General features: G+C 39.8%; 1 protein-coding gene across 1 annotated transcript; it reads right to left on the minus strand.

The window, feature by feature from the left end:
* Positions 1 to 208: 208 nt before the first annotated feature.
* Positions 209 to 11,262, minus strand: LOC119736631 (tyrosine-protein kinase receptor Tie-2-like). Its single transcript, XM_038210645.1, has 15 exons — positions 11,136 to 11,262; positions 10,630 to 10,950; positions 8,699 to 8,968; positions 8,180 to 8,314; positions 7,240 to 7,389; positions 6,235 to 6,372; positions 5,537 to 5,673; positions 4,814 to 4,844; positions 4,237 to 4,449; positions 2,830 to 3,228; positions 2,468 to 2,643; positions 1,914 to 2,199; positions 1,593 to 1,703; positions 859 to 1,025; positions 209 to 283 (listed from the first exon to the last, which is right to left on the minus strand). Exons 1-15 carry the CDS (start codon positions 11,260 to 11,262, stop codon positions 209 to 211), a joined length of 2,736 nt encoding a protein of 911 aa, XP_038066573.1.
* Positions 11,263 to 13,475: the final 2,213 nt, after the last annotated feature.

The raw sequence follows: 13,475 nt of genomic DNA on the forward strand, positions 1-13,475 counted from the left end.
TTTTTGGGGACAAAATACAATCGAATGCAAAGTAAAAACAGTCCCACTTATTTTCTTGTCGAGAAACAATTCAAAATGCGCTGCAATATACAGTAACGAGCAGTTTTACTTAATCTCCAGCATATAGAGTACAAAATATTGTAGACAAGCATGCGTCCTCCGCTGATGTCTGAGTTTTGTCCGAGTAGTTTCGATGCTGTCTCTCCATTCAGTTGTCATCCAGCTCGGGGCGAATAATCGAGTACATGTAGTTGTCAGCTTTGGGCAGCATTCGCATGTACATCTGCAGAGACAAAACAGTTTAACCATAGTATGCGTTCAATTCTCAATCAGTTGTTTTAGACCGTAATCACGAGGTTAGACCATATTTTTGATGTTTGTACTAAATATTACAAATAACACTGTACAATACAAAACTTGAAGTAGGCATGAATGAAAGCTGCTTGGACATTATGCGCATCAAATTTACTGCTATCAATTCAAACACTCACATGTTCATTTTGGCTGTCGGCCATACTTGTCAGGCGAGTCACTAGTTTCTTGAAATCCGATCGGTGGGCCGGGTCTTCCCGCCAGCACAGCAGCATCAGGTTGTAGCTAAAAAAACAACACATTTTGGCTGTCATTTTCATTCAACAGTGTATTAAAGTATCTTTGTGTTTCATATTTTTAATTGTAAGAAAATAATACATGCACATGTGGGAGCAACGTGAATAATGCATAGGGACAAACAATATAACAAAACACACCACAAAGATGGCTGCTGAATGCATTCGATCTATGGCCGGACGCTTTCAAAGAATCCTTGGTTTCGTTAGCAGTATAATGTTAGCCTCAAAAACTAAGACTTGTACTTACTCCCACTGCATCAAGGTGTTGCATTCCTTTTGCAACATCCAAAGCAAGCTGAATCAGCTTCTCCGAAGACAGAGTTGACTGATCATCGTCCCCCAGGGATCGGGCATTTCTCAGGTAAGTGCGCAGATCTCCGTTGGGCATGAACTCCAAAGCCACGTACAGAATGTCTGAGAGGAAAAAAAAGAGTTTAATGGTCTACATATCTGTCACGGTTTTAGGGAACGGTTTTGAGAAAACGTTTAAAATTCACTATCAGACCAATGTTTACTTTTAGCGATTTAATTTGATTATATTGAGAGATAAACCCTCTAACAATACAAAGATGGTGTATGATAAATTTGCTACATGCATAAGAAAAAATGTCAGTTTGTTCACGAAGTGCATTTTCCTTCAGCGATTATTGTTAATGGTCATGGGCGGGGGGGGGGGGGGGGCAAAGCACATTGTCCCAAAAAATGTGTAAACTTTTGTTAACATATTTTCAATATATCATTTTCTGAGAGTGGGCAGGGGAACATTAGCCCTACCCCACCCCCATCAAATTCACAGCAATATGGCTTCGCACCTCGTTTTCCTTCCCCCTCCCCCTTTTCCACTTGCCCCCTCCCCCAACCCCGGCGACGCCGATTTTAATGGTCAAACTATCCTTCTCAACTAGACCTACATTATCACAAATCTATACAACAAATAATAAAATTATTAACTCTCCGCTATTTCACTACTATTTCACGCACCTTCATGTAGACAAGCGCCGAGAATACCGACCACGTTCGGGTGCCGTCCAACTTTAGTCAGCGTCCGGAATTCCTCCATGAAGTTCTGCCGGTCATTTTCTGACGCGTTTGCTGTGATGAATTTTCCAATGAAATTAAATGAAACATTTGTCGATCTTTAGTTTTATTGATGAATTCGAGATTGAATAAAAAATTGAAATTTGTTATTGTATGGACTATATCTCAATGAACGCAAATTGAATTGAAGCAATTGCTGTCCACACCAGATAAGGTTCAGAGTTCAAATATTTCGTAGTGCTCAGTTACAGATATTTAACCTACCCATCAGTGTCTTTATTGCAGCTTTTGAAACCTCTCCTCCAACTATCACAGCTCCGTCACGAACTTCTCCAAAGTTTCCTCTGCCTAAAATCTTTTCACCGATGAACATATTCTTAAATGGAATCTTCCTTTCCTGTGCCCAAGATGGTAGGCCTACGTCCACACAGGTTGATGATGAGAGGTTAACACCCACTACCTCGTACGATGTTGGGCGATCATGACCTACCCTCTCATAGTCTGATGCGCCATACTCATTATCTGGAGATATCCGATTCTCATATGTAGTCTGTGGAGAGCAAAAGAAAAATGATGTCGATACCTAATTTCAACTTTATAAAGGTAAAACCTTTGATTAAGACATTAGTGGGTCGTATAGAATTATATCTAGGGAACGTGAAAATGAAAGATATGAATTGATGTTATTGGGAAGACATTTATTTATGACAAGAGAAAAATACATAATACATGACATAAAAGAGTATAGGACATGCATCAGTCAAAGTTCAAGCCCTTCACATAATTCACGCAGTGGCCTATCTTGATATAACACCTACCAGTTCCAGTCCTCCTGTTGATTCAGTTTTTGCAGGTTGTCTTCTACTTTTTCGATGACGCAGAAAACAGATGCACGCAGCCACACCCACAACAATCACGACAATTACAACGACAACGACAGCAATCAGGACTTGGTTAAACTGGCCACCTTGGGGTGGTTGTGGGGGAGCTGACGCTGACAGAAAACAGACACAACGTTAATATTACAATTCCCTATTCATACTGAGTATCAATTAGCAGATTACCGCCACATGCTCCGAATAAAAGCCGTCTAAACAAGGTCAAATATTACGTAACGACAAATTAAACACTACTAACAAAATTAATCGAACTTAATGCTCGATATTCGACATAATAATACCTTCTTCACTGGTAGTCGGTTGTGTAGTTATTGGTTGGTTCTTTATTTGTGCTGTTGTTGGTGAGGGTGGTGGCCCAGGTAGGGTCATTTTTAAAGTCGCAGGACTGCTCGGCCCTTCTCCTCCTGGCCCCTCTCTCACTGCAGCCACGCTAAATACGTACTGAGTGTTAGGTTCCAATAATTGAACATTTGAGCTGTACATAATTTGAGGTGGGTCTGTCACCATCACAGTATCAGCAGCCATCCATGATATGGGGGATGCAAGGGAGTAGTAGACTTTGTATGCAATGACTGGTCCATCTCCTGTGTCCATGGCATTGTAATCCCATGCCTGCCAGCTGACGGTGGCTGATGTCGATGTCACCGCTACTCGTGGTTGCTGGCTCAGCACAGGAAGTTCTGAAACAAAAGAAACAGAGTCAATTAATGTAGGCCTACCATAGTTTGTAATATGAAAAAATAAGAACTATTATGTTTATAACCTTACAAATAATAAGAAAGAGTCTGTGGGAAGGGCAAGGAACAACTTAGCAGCATAAAATCATGCTAAGCAGCCATGATGAATAAGTTGATTTTGACAATCCATCCTAAAGATTGTCTAGTCCGCGTTGTATTTGCCTCGGCTTTCCAGTTCCACTGACGTGTGTGCCATAATACGGTACGCTTCCTACCATTAAATTGTACCAACAAACGTCTTGTAGGTGTGAAAACAGCGAAGGTCAAAATGCCAAAAATGGTGACATTATTTTGTAGTCCAGGTACAGTGAACCTGTTGGTCAAGTCTGCAATGACATTGGCAGAATGATACGAGGAAATGATGGGACCACTGCCATCGGTAGATTTTGAAAGGATGATGAGAAAGGCCGAGAGAGCATTATCCAGATAAGCTGCGCATCTGAAGCCAACATTCTGGGCTGAATTGGTCTTTGATAAAGCTTGGAACTCAGTAATATCTCGAAAACCCCATAAACAGAAATTAATAATAAAATAAAAGTTTAACACTGAAGTCCCCAAAAATCATACCCCATTATAAATTATGCTTTATAATGAATAGTGGTTGAAAAACTGCCTATCAAACTTTCAATGCATCAATTGTCATATGTAAGCAGGCGCGGTTTTAGAGCCAATATTTCAGGGGGAGGGGGCAAGACCCTCCGCACATGAGGTCACCTTATTTTTAAGATTTTTTTTTTTTTCGCTTTTTCGGCAAAATTACTGAAACAGCCTTTGATTTCGTTAATTTACAACCTCTGAAAACGTTTAATAATTATCTCAAATAACAATATCCAATCAAAATGAAATAAATCACGTTCAAATAAATGTTATACCTACCGTAAAATTCAACGGACAAGCTTCGTGTAGATTGCACACTATATAAATGAGTCAAGATACAGTATATTGTCTGACCATGCTGTAGTCCGGATACAGAAAATGTGTTAGTCAACACTCGATTATCATTTGTAGAAGATATAAAGGAATTGGTAGAATCGCTGTCGTCAGCAGATGTGGACAGGATGATGTCGCTTGCTGAGAGAATATATCCCGATGTACCTGCACATATGAAGTCAACATTCTGACCTGGATTGGTCTTTGATAAAGCCTGATGGAACTCTGTAATACCTGGCAATTGCATCAAACAGAAACAATGAAATAATTGTTCAACATTTAATTCCTAGAATAATGCCCTGTGACAAATTCTATTTATGAAACTGACATTGTTATTGCAAGAGTAAAATAAAAACTTTCCTTTAATTATGGCAATTAATAAAATGACGAAGAAATAACTTATATTGGTTAAGAAATAAGAGATTTGAAAGTCTAGGCTATTCCAATGTCTTCCTTCACTGAATTTCAAAGGTTATCGCGCAAAGTGTGTTTTTGGTCTACAAAATTGCCAAGCAATTTGATATTAGGGCCTAACTCTTTTCTTAAGAGAGCAATTACCGTTAATAAAACAGGAACTAATTATTGCTGATTTGCTTACCAAACAGACAGTTGTTGGTTAAGATATCTGCCTGAAATCCTGTTTCACATTCTCCATCTGATCCTACACAGTACTTTGAGTTAGGATCACATGCTGCATTATTCCGACAATGACAGGATCTACTGCAGTCTCCACGGTACGGATACAATCCAATGAGACATGCTTCTTGACCTTCAATACAAATATAATACCAAAAAAACCACATGCTTCAAGCAAACACAAAAACTCAAACATTTCACCCCCACCAACAAATTCAGCCCTGATTTCATTTGTTAATATCTTGCAACATGGCATTGACAGATGTATGAATAGTTAACTTGTACTGGTAAGAAGGTCTCCTTGCTTATCCGCATGTATGGTACAGAAAGAGACATCTAGTATGGCTAATCTTTTCTTTGAGGAATAATTCCGCGTAGTATGATATACGGCCCCATTATTTTATCACCAATTCGTCAACATATGTTATTGTGTGCATTAGGCCTACACCCAGCTAAATTCTTATGTAAAAGCCGTACGTAGTACTTACTGGACATACGTATAAACAAAGCATAACCGCCTGGCATGGGAAAGTAAAGACATATTTGCATTTTTAGTATTATCTCCTAAAGTGTTCGACATTAATGTGTCAGAGTATATACAGACTAAACATATCAGAGTGATCCCAACTGTATTTTGGAAATTGGCGCATAAGACTATCCAGGTTTACTTTTACTTACTTGTCACACATTCAAATCCTGTTGCACATGCACCATTCGACCCACTGCAATAACCAGTGCCCTTGTCACAGGCTACGTCATTGAGGCAATGACACTTACTCAGACAGTTGTCTCCGTAGTAGCCAACAGGGCAATCATCTGAAACTATACCAAAGTCAGTGATACCGTGAAGAACAGAAGACTTGTACACGTAATAATATCGCTGTGCTTTCATATTTTCATTTTTGTGACTTTTCGAAATGCAGATTGCATTAAGAACATGATACACACAGAACAGCTTTAAATATGTGACGATCAGAATCAGCTTTAGATGGATATGTGAACAGCCTGACATTGGTATGGTTGACGCTTATCGACCTGTTTTTCATCTCGAGGCGTTAAATTTGGGACCAAAGTTTATTATTATAATGGTTGAATTCGTAATCTTCTGCCAGCCAGCTCAATTTTGGGCAGCAAAAGAAGATTCATCGTGTTGAAGGCAAATGGAAATGAGGTCGTCTATGACCTGAGCAATTTAGGTGTGACGCAGGTCTCCGCCCTCTCTGAAGGGTTCTGATGGCTGATTGTGTTTATGAAGACAGCGACTATACAATTAAGCCAACCTAGTTTTTTTTCAGCTGGTATCGCATTGACAATCGTTCTGCTCAGCTTGACAACAGATACATATATCTTCATTGTTTGAAAAAGGGATATTAGGCAACTTACTCTGACAATTTGTGCCATTCCAGCCCGCTTCACATCCACTCGGCGTCCCTGTACACTCCCCTGTGTAAGCATCACACTGCCCTGACTGACAATGACAGGTCTGGGTACATCCAGCACCAAATGATCCAGCAGAACATACTAAAACAAAAATACATATACACATGTAAGCATTATACACTGTCCTGACTGACAGTGACAGGTCTGGGTACATCCAGCACCAAATGATCCAGCAGAACATACTAAAACAAAAATACATATACACATGTAAGCATTACACTGCCCTGACTGACAGTGACAGGTCTGGGTACATCCAGCACCAAATGATCCAGGAGAGTACACTAAAACAGAAATACACATACACATGTAAGCATCACACTGCCCTGACTGACAGTGACAGGTCTGGGTACATCCAGCACCAAATGATCCAGCAGAATAGAATTGAAATACAAAATACACTATGCGTGAGTATCATCCAAGTGCAATAGGTTGAATAACCTAGATCAACGGAATCTAATACAAGTTAAGGTGAAAACGATTACAAAGTCATTTCGCATTTAATATGATTTATGTACAAACTAATTGTACAAAACTCTTCAAACTCTGAATTTAAAGTTTTCCAAGTTATACTCTCACTCTACAATCATCATTCTTTTTTCAATGCAATTTTATATTAACAGAACATTTATTTCCTATACTTTCAACAGTGATAAAGATACAAGAATAATACAGTTATGTAAACACTAAAGTGTCATCCTAAACGAATGTCACAAATAGAAAGAGGATAAAGAAATAGTTGAAATTAATGAAAAGATAAATATTAATTGCATGATATGTACAATAAAGATGAAGGCATGGAGGCACTTTCAAGAAGCCGAGGCTTGTATAGAAGTGCATTGTTATATAAGAACATTAACCATTATTATTTTAAACATGTTTGTGAAACATAATGTGTAATTAGGATCTGAAAATCAAACATTTAAATATACAGTTCTGAGACGTCCTCACCCACATCACAATCTCTGTCATGGTAACCAGAGATGCAGCTGTTTCCGTAAGGGTCTGGCAGACCAAACTGGCTCCCTGTACAACTCTGAATGACGTTACCAGGTCCACACTGAAACTCGCATTCCCAGCCAAATTTGTGCATACCACAAGCTGTAGAAAGCAGTGATTACATACAAGAGGTTATTTTAAGAATACTTAAATGTTGCGGTTTTTGAAGCACCTTATTTACCTTAATCACAAGAAAATCAAATAAGAGGCTGCCACTGTAAGATATAATTTTATTTAATAAAGTAGTGTGGAATTAACATGAAATATATTTAAAGAGACACACGGTATACACTCACATTGGAACACAAACATTCGTTGAGCGCGCCAAGCTGAAAGACACTTTATAAATAGACAATCAGACAGACAACGCAATGAGCTTACCTGTGAGGCAATTTGGCCCACTGAATCCTGGTGGGGAGATGCAATCTCCTGTCTCATCATCCCACACTCCTCCGTTGTAGCACATTTAGCACACACTCAGACCGACAGCCCGCCCGACAGACAGACAGACCAGACAATGAGCTTACCTGTGAGGCAGTTTGGTCCCATGAATCCTGGTGAGCAGATGCAATCTCCTGTCTCATCATCACACACTCCTCCATTATAACGCATATCACACACTAAGGCCGACAGTCGCCCGACAGACAGACAGACAGACCAGGCAACGAGCTTACCTATGAGGCAGTTTGGTTCACTGAATCCTGGTTGGCAAATGCAATCTCCTGTCTCATCATCACACACTCCTCCATTGTAGCACATCACACACTCAGACCGACAGCTCGCCCGACAGACAGCCCGACAGCCCGACAGACAGACAGCCCGACAGCACGACAGACACCACGACAGACACCATGACAGACAGACAGACAGACAGACCAGGCAATGAACTTACCTGTGAGGCAGTTTGGTCCACTGAATCCTGGTGGGCAGATGCAATCTCCTGTCTCATCATCACACACTCCTCCGTTGTAGCACAGATCACACACACCTGCACAGCCAGGAGGACCCCACTTGCCTGCAACACAGCCTACATGGGACAAAATTAAAGACTTAGGTTCCACAAAATAATGCAGAACGCCTCAAGCATATGAAATAATTCCAAACATTCCTATACATTATATGATTAGTGTCCTTAAACGTTTTGCTTAAATGTAAATGATAAAATGCGAAAAAAAATGTATTTTGTATTAATTTCGTAGGGTGTGGTTGGAAGTTAGACCCTTGCAAAGGTGGCATCGGCTGGGGTCTATTATTAATGAAGGTACATGCACGTAGAGGATGCTCCTTATACCTGTTACAGAGGGGAAAAGAGAAACAAAGACTTACCTGACGCGAGGTCAGGTAACATACATGAACTGACATACATGTTTTTACCTATTACAGACACGAGCAAGAAATGATTGAAATGTACCTCTGACGATGAGTCTGATCATACTGAAATGATTGTCAGCCAGAGCAATACTAGATGCAATGACAGCATACAGATCCCCATCAACAGCGTCAGCAGAAGGCAGTGTGAAATTAGCCTGAGTGTAATTTGGGAAATCTGAAGTAGCAGTTCCATTCCTTGTACGATACCATTGAGGAGAGCTACCAGGAATAACTGTGATGACTGCGAGAGTCACATCCTCTCCTTTGTTGATCGTCTTTGTCACAAGGCCATCAACAGGCTCAAACCTCCCTACATAAGAAAGGAATAAAATGTTGGTCATGAATTTCACCTACATCAGCTAGGTCTCTATTGGAAAGTTTTAATATTGAAAGGCGAGTTAACAAAACTTGTTAGAACCACACAGAAGCAATGCAGATTTGACTGCATGGCGCTACCTTCAATTCTTACTTAATCTAAAAACAAAATGCATATTCCTTTACACAATATTTATATGGCTGAAAGTTTGAATGCAGTCTTGGTAGAATGTTAACTATTTTCCAACACCAAATTTTAAGCTTTTTTTACCAAGAGAGTACTGATATGACTGTGACCGGTATAAATCGAATCAATGTGGAAACATCTCGGATTCACTTGCCTCCGGGCTTTATTTTTAAATCTGTCGGCAAAATAGAAGAACAGAATTAGACAGTGATGACTATTTCTGCCGACGTCAGAGATCAGAATCCCAATTAATTAAAAAATATACTATTAAATGATAAATGAAATTGTCAAAACTAGCTTATCTATATTATTATTTGAACTTAAGTCCTACTTGGGCTGAGGTAATTCAAAATGGCAGCCGGTCGGGTTTCTTTCTTCCCGGAATTATACATTTTATGAAAGTAAACCGGCAATAAAAATCCAATAGTTGCCAAAAGAACATCGACTAAAGTAGCTTGGCCAAAGATTAAAGGTGGATGGCAACATTACAGATATAAATAATGAAATATTAGTACGTTTACTGGCAGGTTCCCGCCAAAACCTTCAAGGCATCCGCCATCTTGAAAACGTATTTTAGCTTGATGAAATAACTTACAAAAACACAAATATTAAACAATCTTATCAATATAAACGCAAGGAGCATTACTTGCTCTTCCTATAACAGTCAGATCTAAGGAAAATGAATAAAGGGAAGATCTGATTATACTAAATCGGTTTCGAATGTCGGGACTCTCTGGTCCTTAACCAACCTACGTCTCTCAAACTAAAATAACTTCAAAAGGCTAGTTTCTAGAGCCAAATGCAATAGTAATAATACTAATAAGTATGATTAATTTAAATAAATGGTTCTAGTGTAAATATAAAAAGATATTCTAAAGAAATGGAAAGGATCATTACCTGTCGGCAAAATAGAAGAACAGAATTAGACAGTGATGACTATTTCTGCCGACGTCAGAGATCAGAATGATCCTTCGCGGGTAAATTTGAAAGATCGTGCGGCCACAGAGGGCGCTCGAATTATATGAATACATGAATAATTAAACAGGTAAGAGGAATACTAAAGATGCGCTTTTGTTCAATCTGTCACATGACAATAGAGCTAATAGTGTGTCAGGTCAAGGGCGGATCCAGGGGGGGGGGCCAAAGGGGGCCATGACCCCCCCCCCCCCAAAAAAAAAACGAAACCAATTTTTTTTATTTTTTTATGTGACATCGCAATAAAGGCAGGCAATGAGTACACCACCATCTTTTCCTCAAAAAACATTGGCTGAAGTGGTCAGAAATTGCCTCAGATCGCACCACAGAGCATCTAGAATCCGAACCCCACGCCGTAATTTTTTGGACCCACTTTTTGGGGGGACCAAAATTTTTTTGGACTCCCCCCCAAAAATTGTGTTCTGGATCCGCCCTTGTGTCAGGTAAAGGCGATCCTTAATTATTGTCTTGGCCTGTAACATTAATGTACGTACTATTCACACTGTGGATGATGCTGTATACCCGCGTTGTAAACCCTCTATTGGAACCTTCACAATAAAACAACCCAGTGGCATCGTTACTGAAGGTCAGATTCTGGGTGACTATTTGTCCATTCACTGATTGACTACTGCCAGTAGGGAGGGTGGTAGATGTTTGTATGGTAGATCCTATCAGACCTATCTGGAATGGCCTGCCGAAGCTCAGTGTGACGTCTGCATCAGGACTGCTACGGAAACAGCTGATGCTAGCTGAGGACTGTGAAGACCCCGCCCCATAAGGTGTGGGCGTGACCATTGTCATGTGCACTGCATCACCTGTTAAGAGCCGAAAATAATAACAAAATACTTTCGTTATTTTCCTAGACATTGCAAGGGTTCATCTATTTCAAAACTCTTTCTTGCCATGATATGAAACTATTTAATTTTTGTTGTAACGTTTCTTATATTAGCAGCTGTCATAATAAACATTTTGAGACAGAAAAAGACGCTTTTTATCTTGCCTGCTACGATGGAACAGCCAGTCAGTAAGACCAGGAAAATGACAGCAAAATCCGCCATCTTGACAAGTTCACCATGAACCCGGTAGTTTGCGGTCAAGCCTTGCAATATCCCCGCACCCCGCGCCATGTTATGACGTACATCCATTCCGTATGGATGTTTCATTGAATATTTCAACTTATCCCTGGTCACTAAACTGCAAACATGCAGAGTGCGAGATCATCTCAGAAATACTCGGCGATAAACTCAGTTGTTCTTCCTTTGCGAACAGAATTATATACACGGGACTTCAACTGGGAAGTTCAATGCTGCACTGTTTCTGTTCCATACCTAGACGAGACATCAATTGTTAGTTACTCATGCGTGACTGCCACTATTGAAGGAAAACATTGAGGGGAAATAACTCTCGTGATGAATCGTTCTTTCTATAACCCCATTATTGTTATTTTGAATAACGATGACTGAATGAGGAAGTACATGTAAATATATAATAAGGCTCGAGCCTTGTGGTGGCTTCATTTTGATTCAATTTGTGACTTTGGTTTGGGGGGGGGGGAGGGGTCGCTTATTTACTAAACACTCTTTGCAATGGAACAAAATTAATAGCACCTAACACCCTTTTTACTGACTCAATGCTCTGTATTTATTCAAAGGTTATTTAGTTAATGCCAATGAACATTATAGGCCTAACAATAAAGGGACTCTCAAAAATGGAAGTGCTCTAAATCTGAAAGGTGTTTTTCGAGAACTGAGAACTGAAACTCGTTATTTCAATTCCATGCATCTGCTAAGCTGACAAAGCTTACTCCTGGGGGCTTCTTTCAATGGGGGCGCTGTTCAAAGCCAAATTCATGGTCATTGTCAGGGTGACCGTAAGGTCCTGACCAAATTCTGCTAAAAGCACTTACAAAATCTGTCAGATTTATAAAAAAAATCTGTCAAATTCCCCAGAATTACTCGAATACACTATAAACACTTAAAATCACGTGCAGATGTTGTAGTATTGCCTTGATTACGGTTCAAGTTACATAAATAATCTATAGCCTCATAAAGATGTTATGAAATTGCGTAAATTTTAGGAAAAAATGCGTCGTTTCAACCTAGACCAGCCAACCTGTCCCACTAAGGCACTATGCAAGGATTTGTTTGAACAAGTTGAAGCTATTTTAAACAAATGTACCATTTTTCTCAAATTTGCTAAGTTTTCCTGTCAAGTAACCGTTTTTGCGGAATTCTGCTAGAAATCTGCCAAAAAAATCCAATCTGTCAAATTTTCTGTCAAACCTGTTTTTTTAACAAAAATCTGTCAAAGTTAGCCGAAAATCGGCTAAAACGGTCACCCTGGTCATTGTCACACAATCGTTTTAAGCGTTGGACGGGACGTTAAAACTAAGAAACAGCCAATCGCTAAAAACTGGGTTTTCGCCAAAATAAACTAAACATTTGAACCAAAAAGGCCAGTTTCTGTTAAACCCGCTGATCCTGCTTCGTGATTTTCTCCGATTGCCAAATTTCCAGTTGGGGGATGCCTTTTCTACGGCCGTGCCCTGTCTTTGATTTCTTCTGAAAATACTCATCTACTGGTATTCTCGGTCCAACTAAACTTACGTTTAACTTTTGGTTCATTTGTTGTGAAATTGTTAAAAGTGTTTTAGGGCTAAGATACCATTCCATTCAACGTTGATGATTTCTACAGGTTATTTTGAGCATTATAATATCTGGGATTACACATCTCAGCGGTTAAAGAACCTACACACAACCTCCTATGTCTATGGCTACACACCTACGCGGTTGAACTACTTTTCACAAAGAGTTCCAATTGATCTATTCACCAAGAGGAATATAGACATCGAAACTTGGCTTTCGTGTCGCGCTGCGCATTACTGAAGTCCAGTTACATGACATTGCAATATTTGACAGAGAAATAGAACACAGTCGGCGACCCGGAAACGGCGCAATATTGTACCACACACTTCGTAGTTTGCGAAGTGATAACGGAATGCAGAGTTTTAATCCTTGAGTACTGTAGGCCGTAATAACTCAACACAGACACGGATATTAGCAAATGGTATTTTGCATCCAACGATTCTCACGGGCAACTCGGATTTAAAGGTACGTAATGGACACTTCATGTTTCTACAAGTATGAGATTTATCAATTATTTTCTCAAACGAAATCAAATATTCTATGCAACCATACACTGTTTAGCAAACATGTCTGATCAGTGGCGTAGCCACGGGGGGGGGGGGGGGGGGGGCATGGGGGCGACAGACTCCCATGAAACCTTGTCGCCCCCCACTGAGATTTTGAGTTTCTAATAAAATTATCATTGATCTACATGA

The sequence above is a fragment of the Patiria miniata genome, unplaced genomic scaffold, assembly GCF_015706575.1.
Source record: "Patiria miniata isolate m_02_andy unplaced genomic scaffold, ASM1570657v1 HiC_scaffold_3, whole genome shotgun sequence".
Lineage (NCBI taxonomy): Eukaryota > Metazoa > Echinodermata > Asteroidea > Valvatida > Asterinidae > Patiria > Patiria miniata.

Coding starts and splice junctions, on each gene's coding strand:
- LOC119736631 (XM_038210645.1), bottom strand. CDS start 11,262: ATGGCGCGGGGTGCGGGGATATTGCAAGGCTTGACCGCAAACTACCGG. Junction 4,845..5,536: donor GTGCAACAGGATTTGAATGT/GTGACAAGTAAG, acceptor ACAGGATTTCAG/GCAGATATCTTAACCAACAA. Junction 1,026..1,592: donor CGGCGCTTGTCTACATGAAG/GTGCGTGAAATA, acceptor TTTTCCTCTCAG/ACATTCTGTACGTGGCTTTG.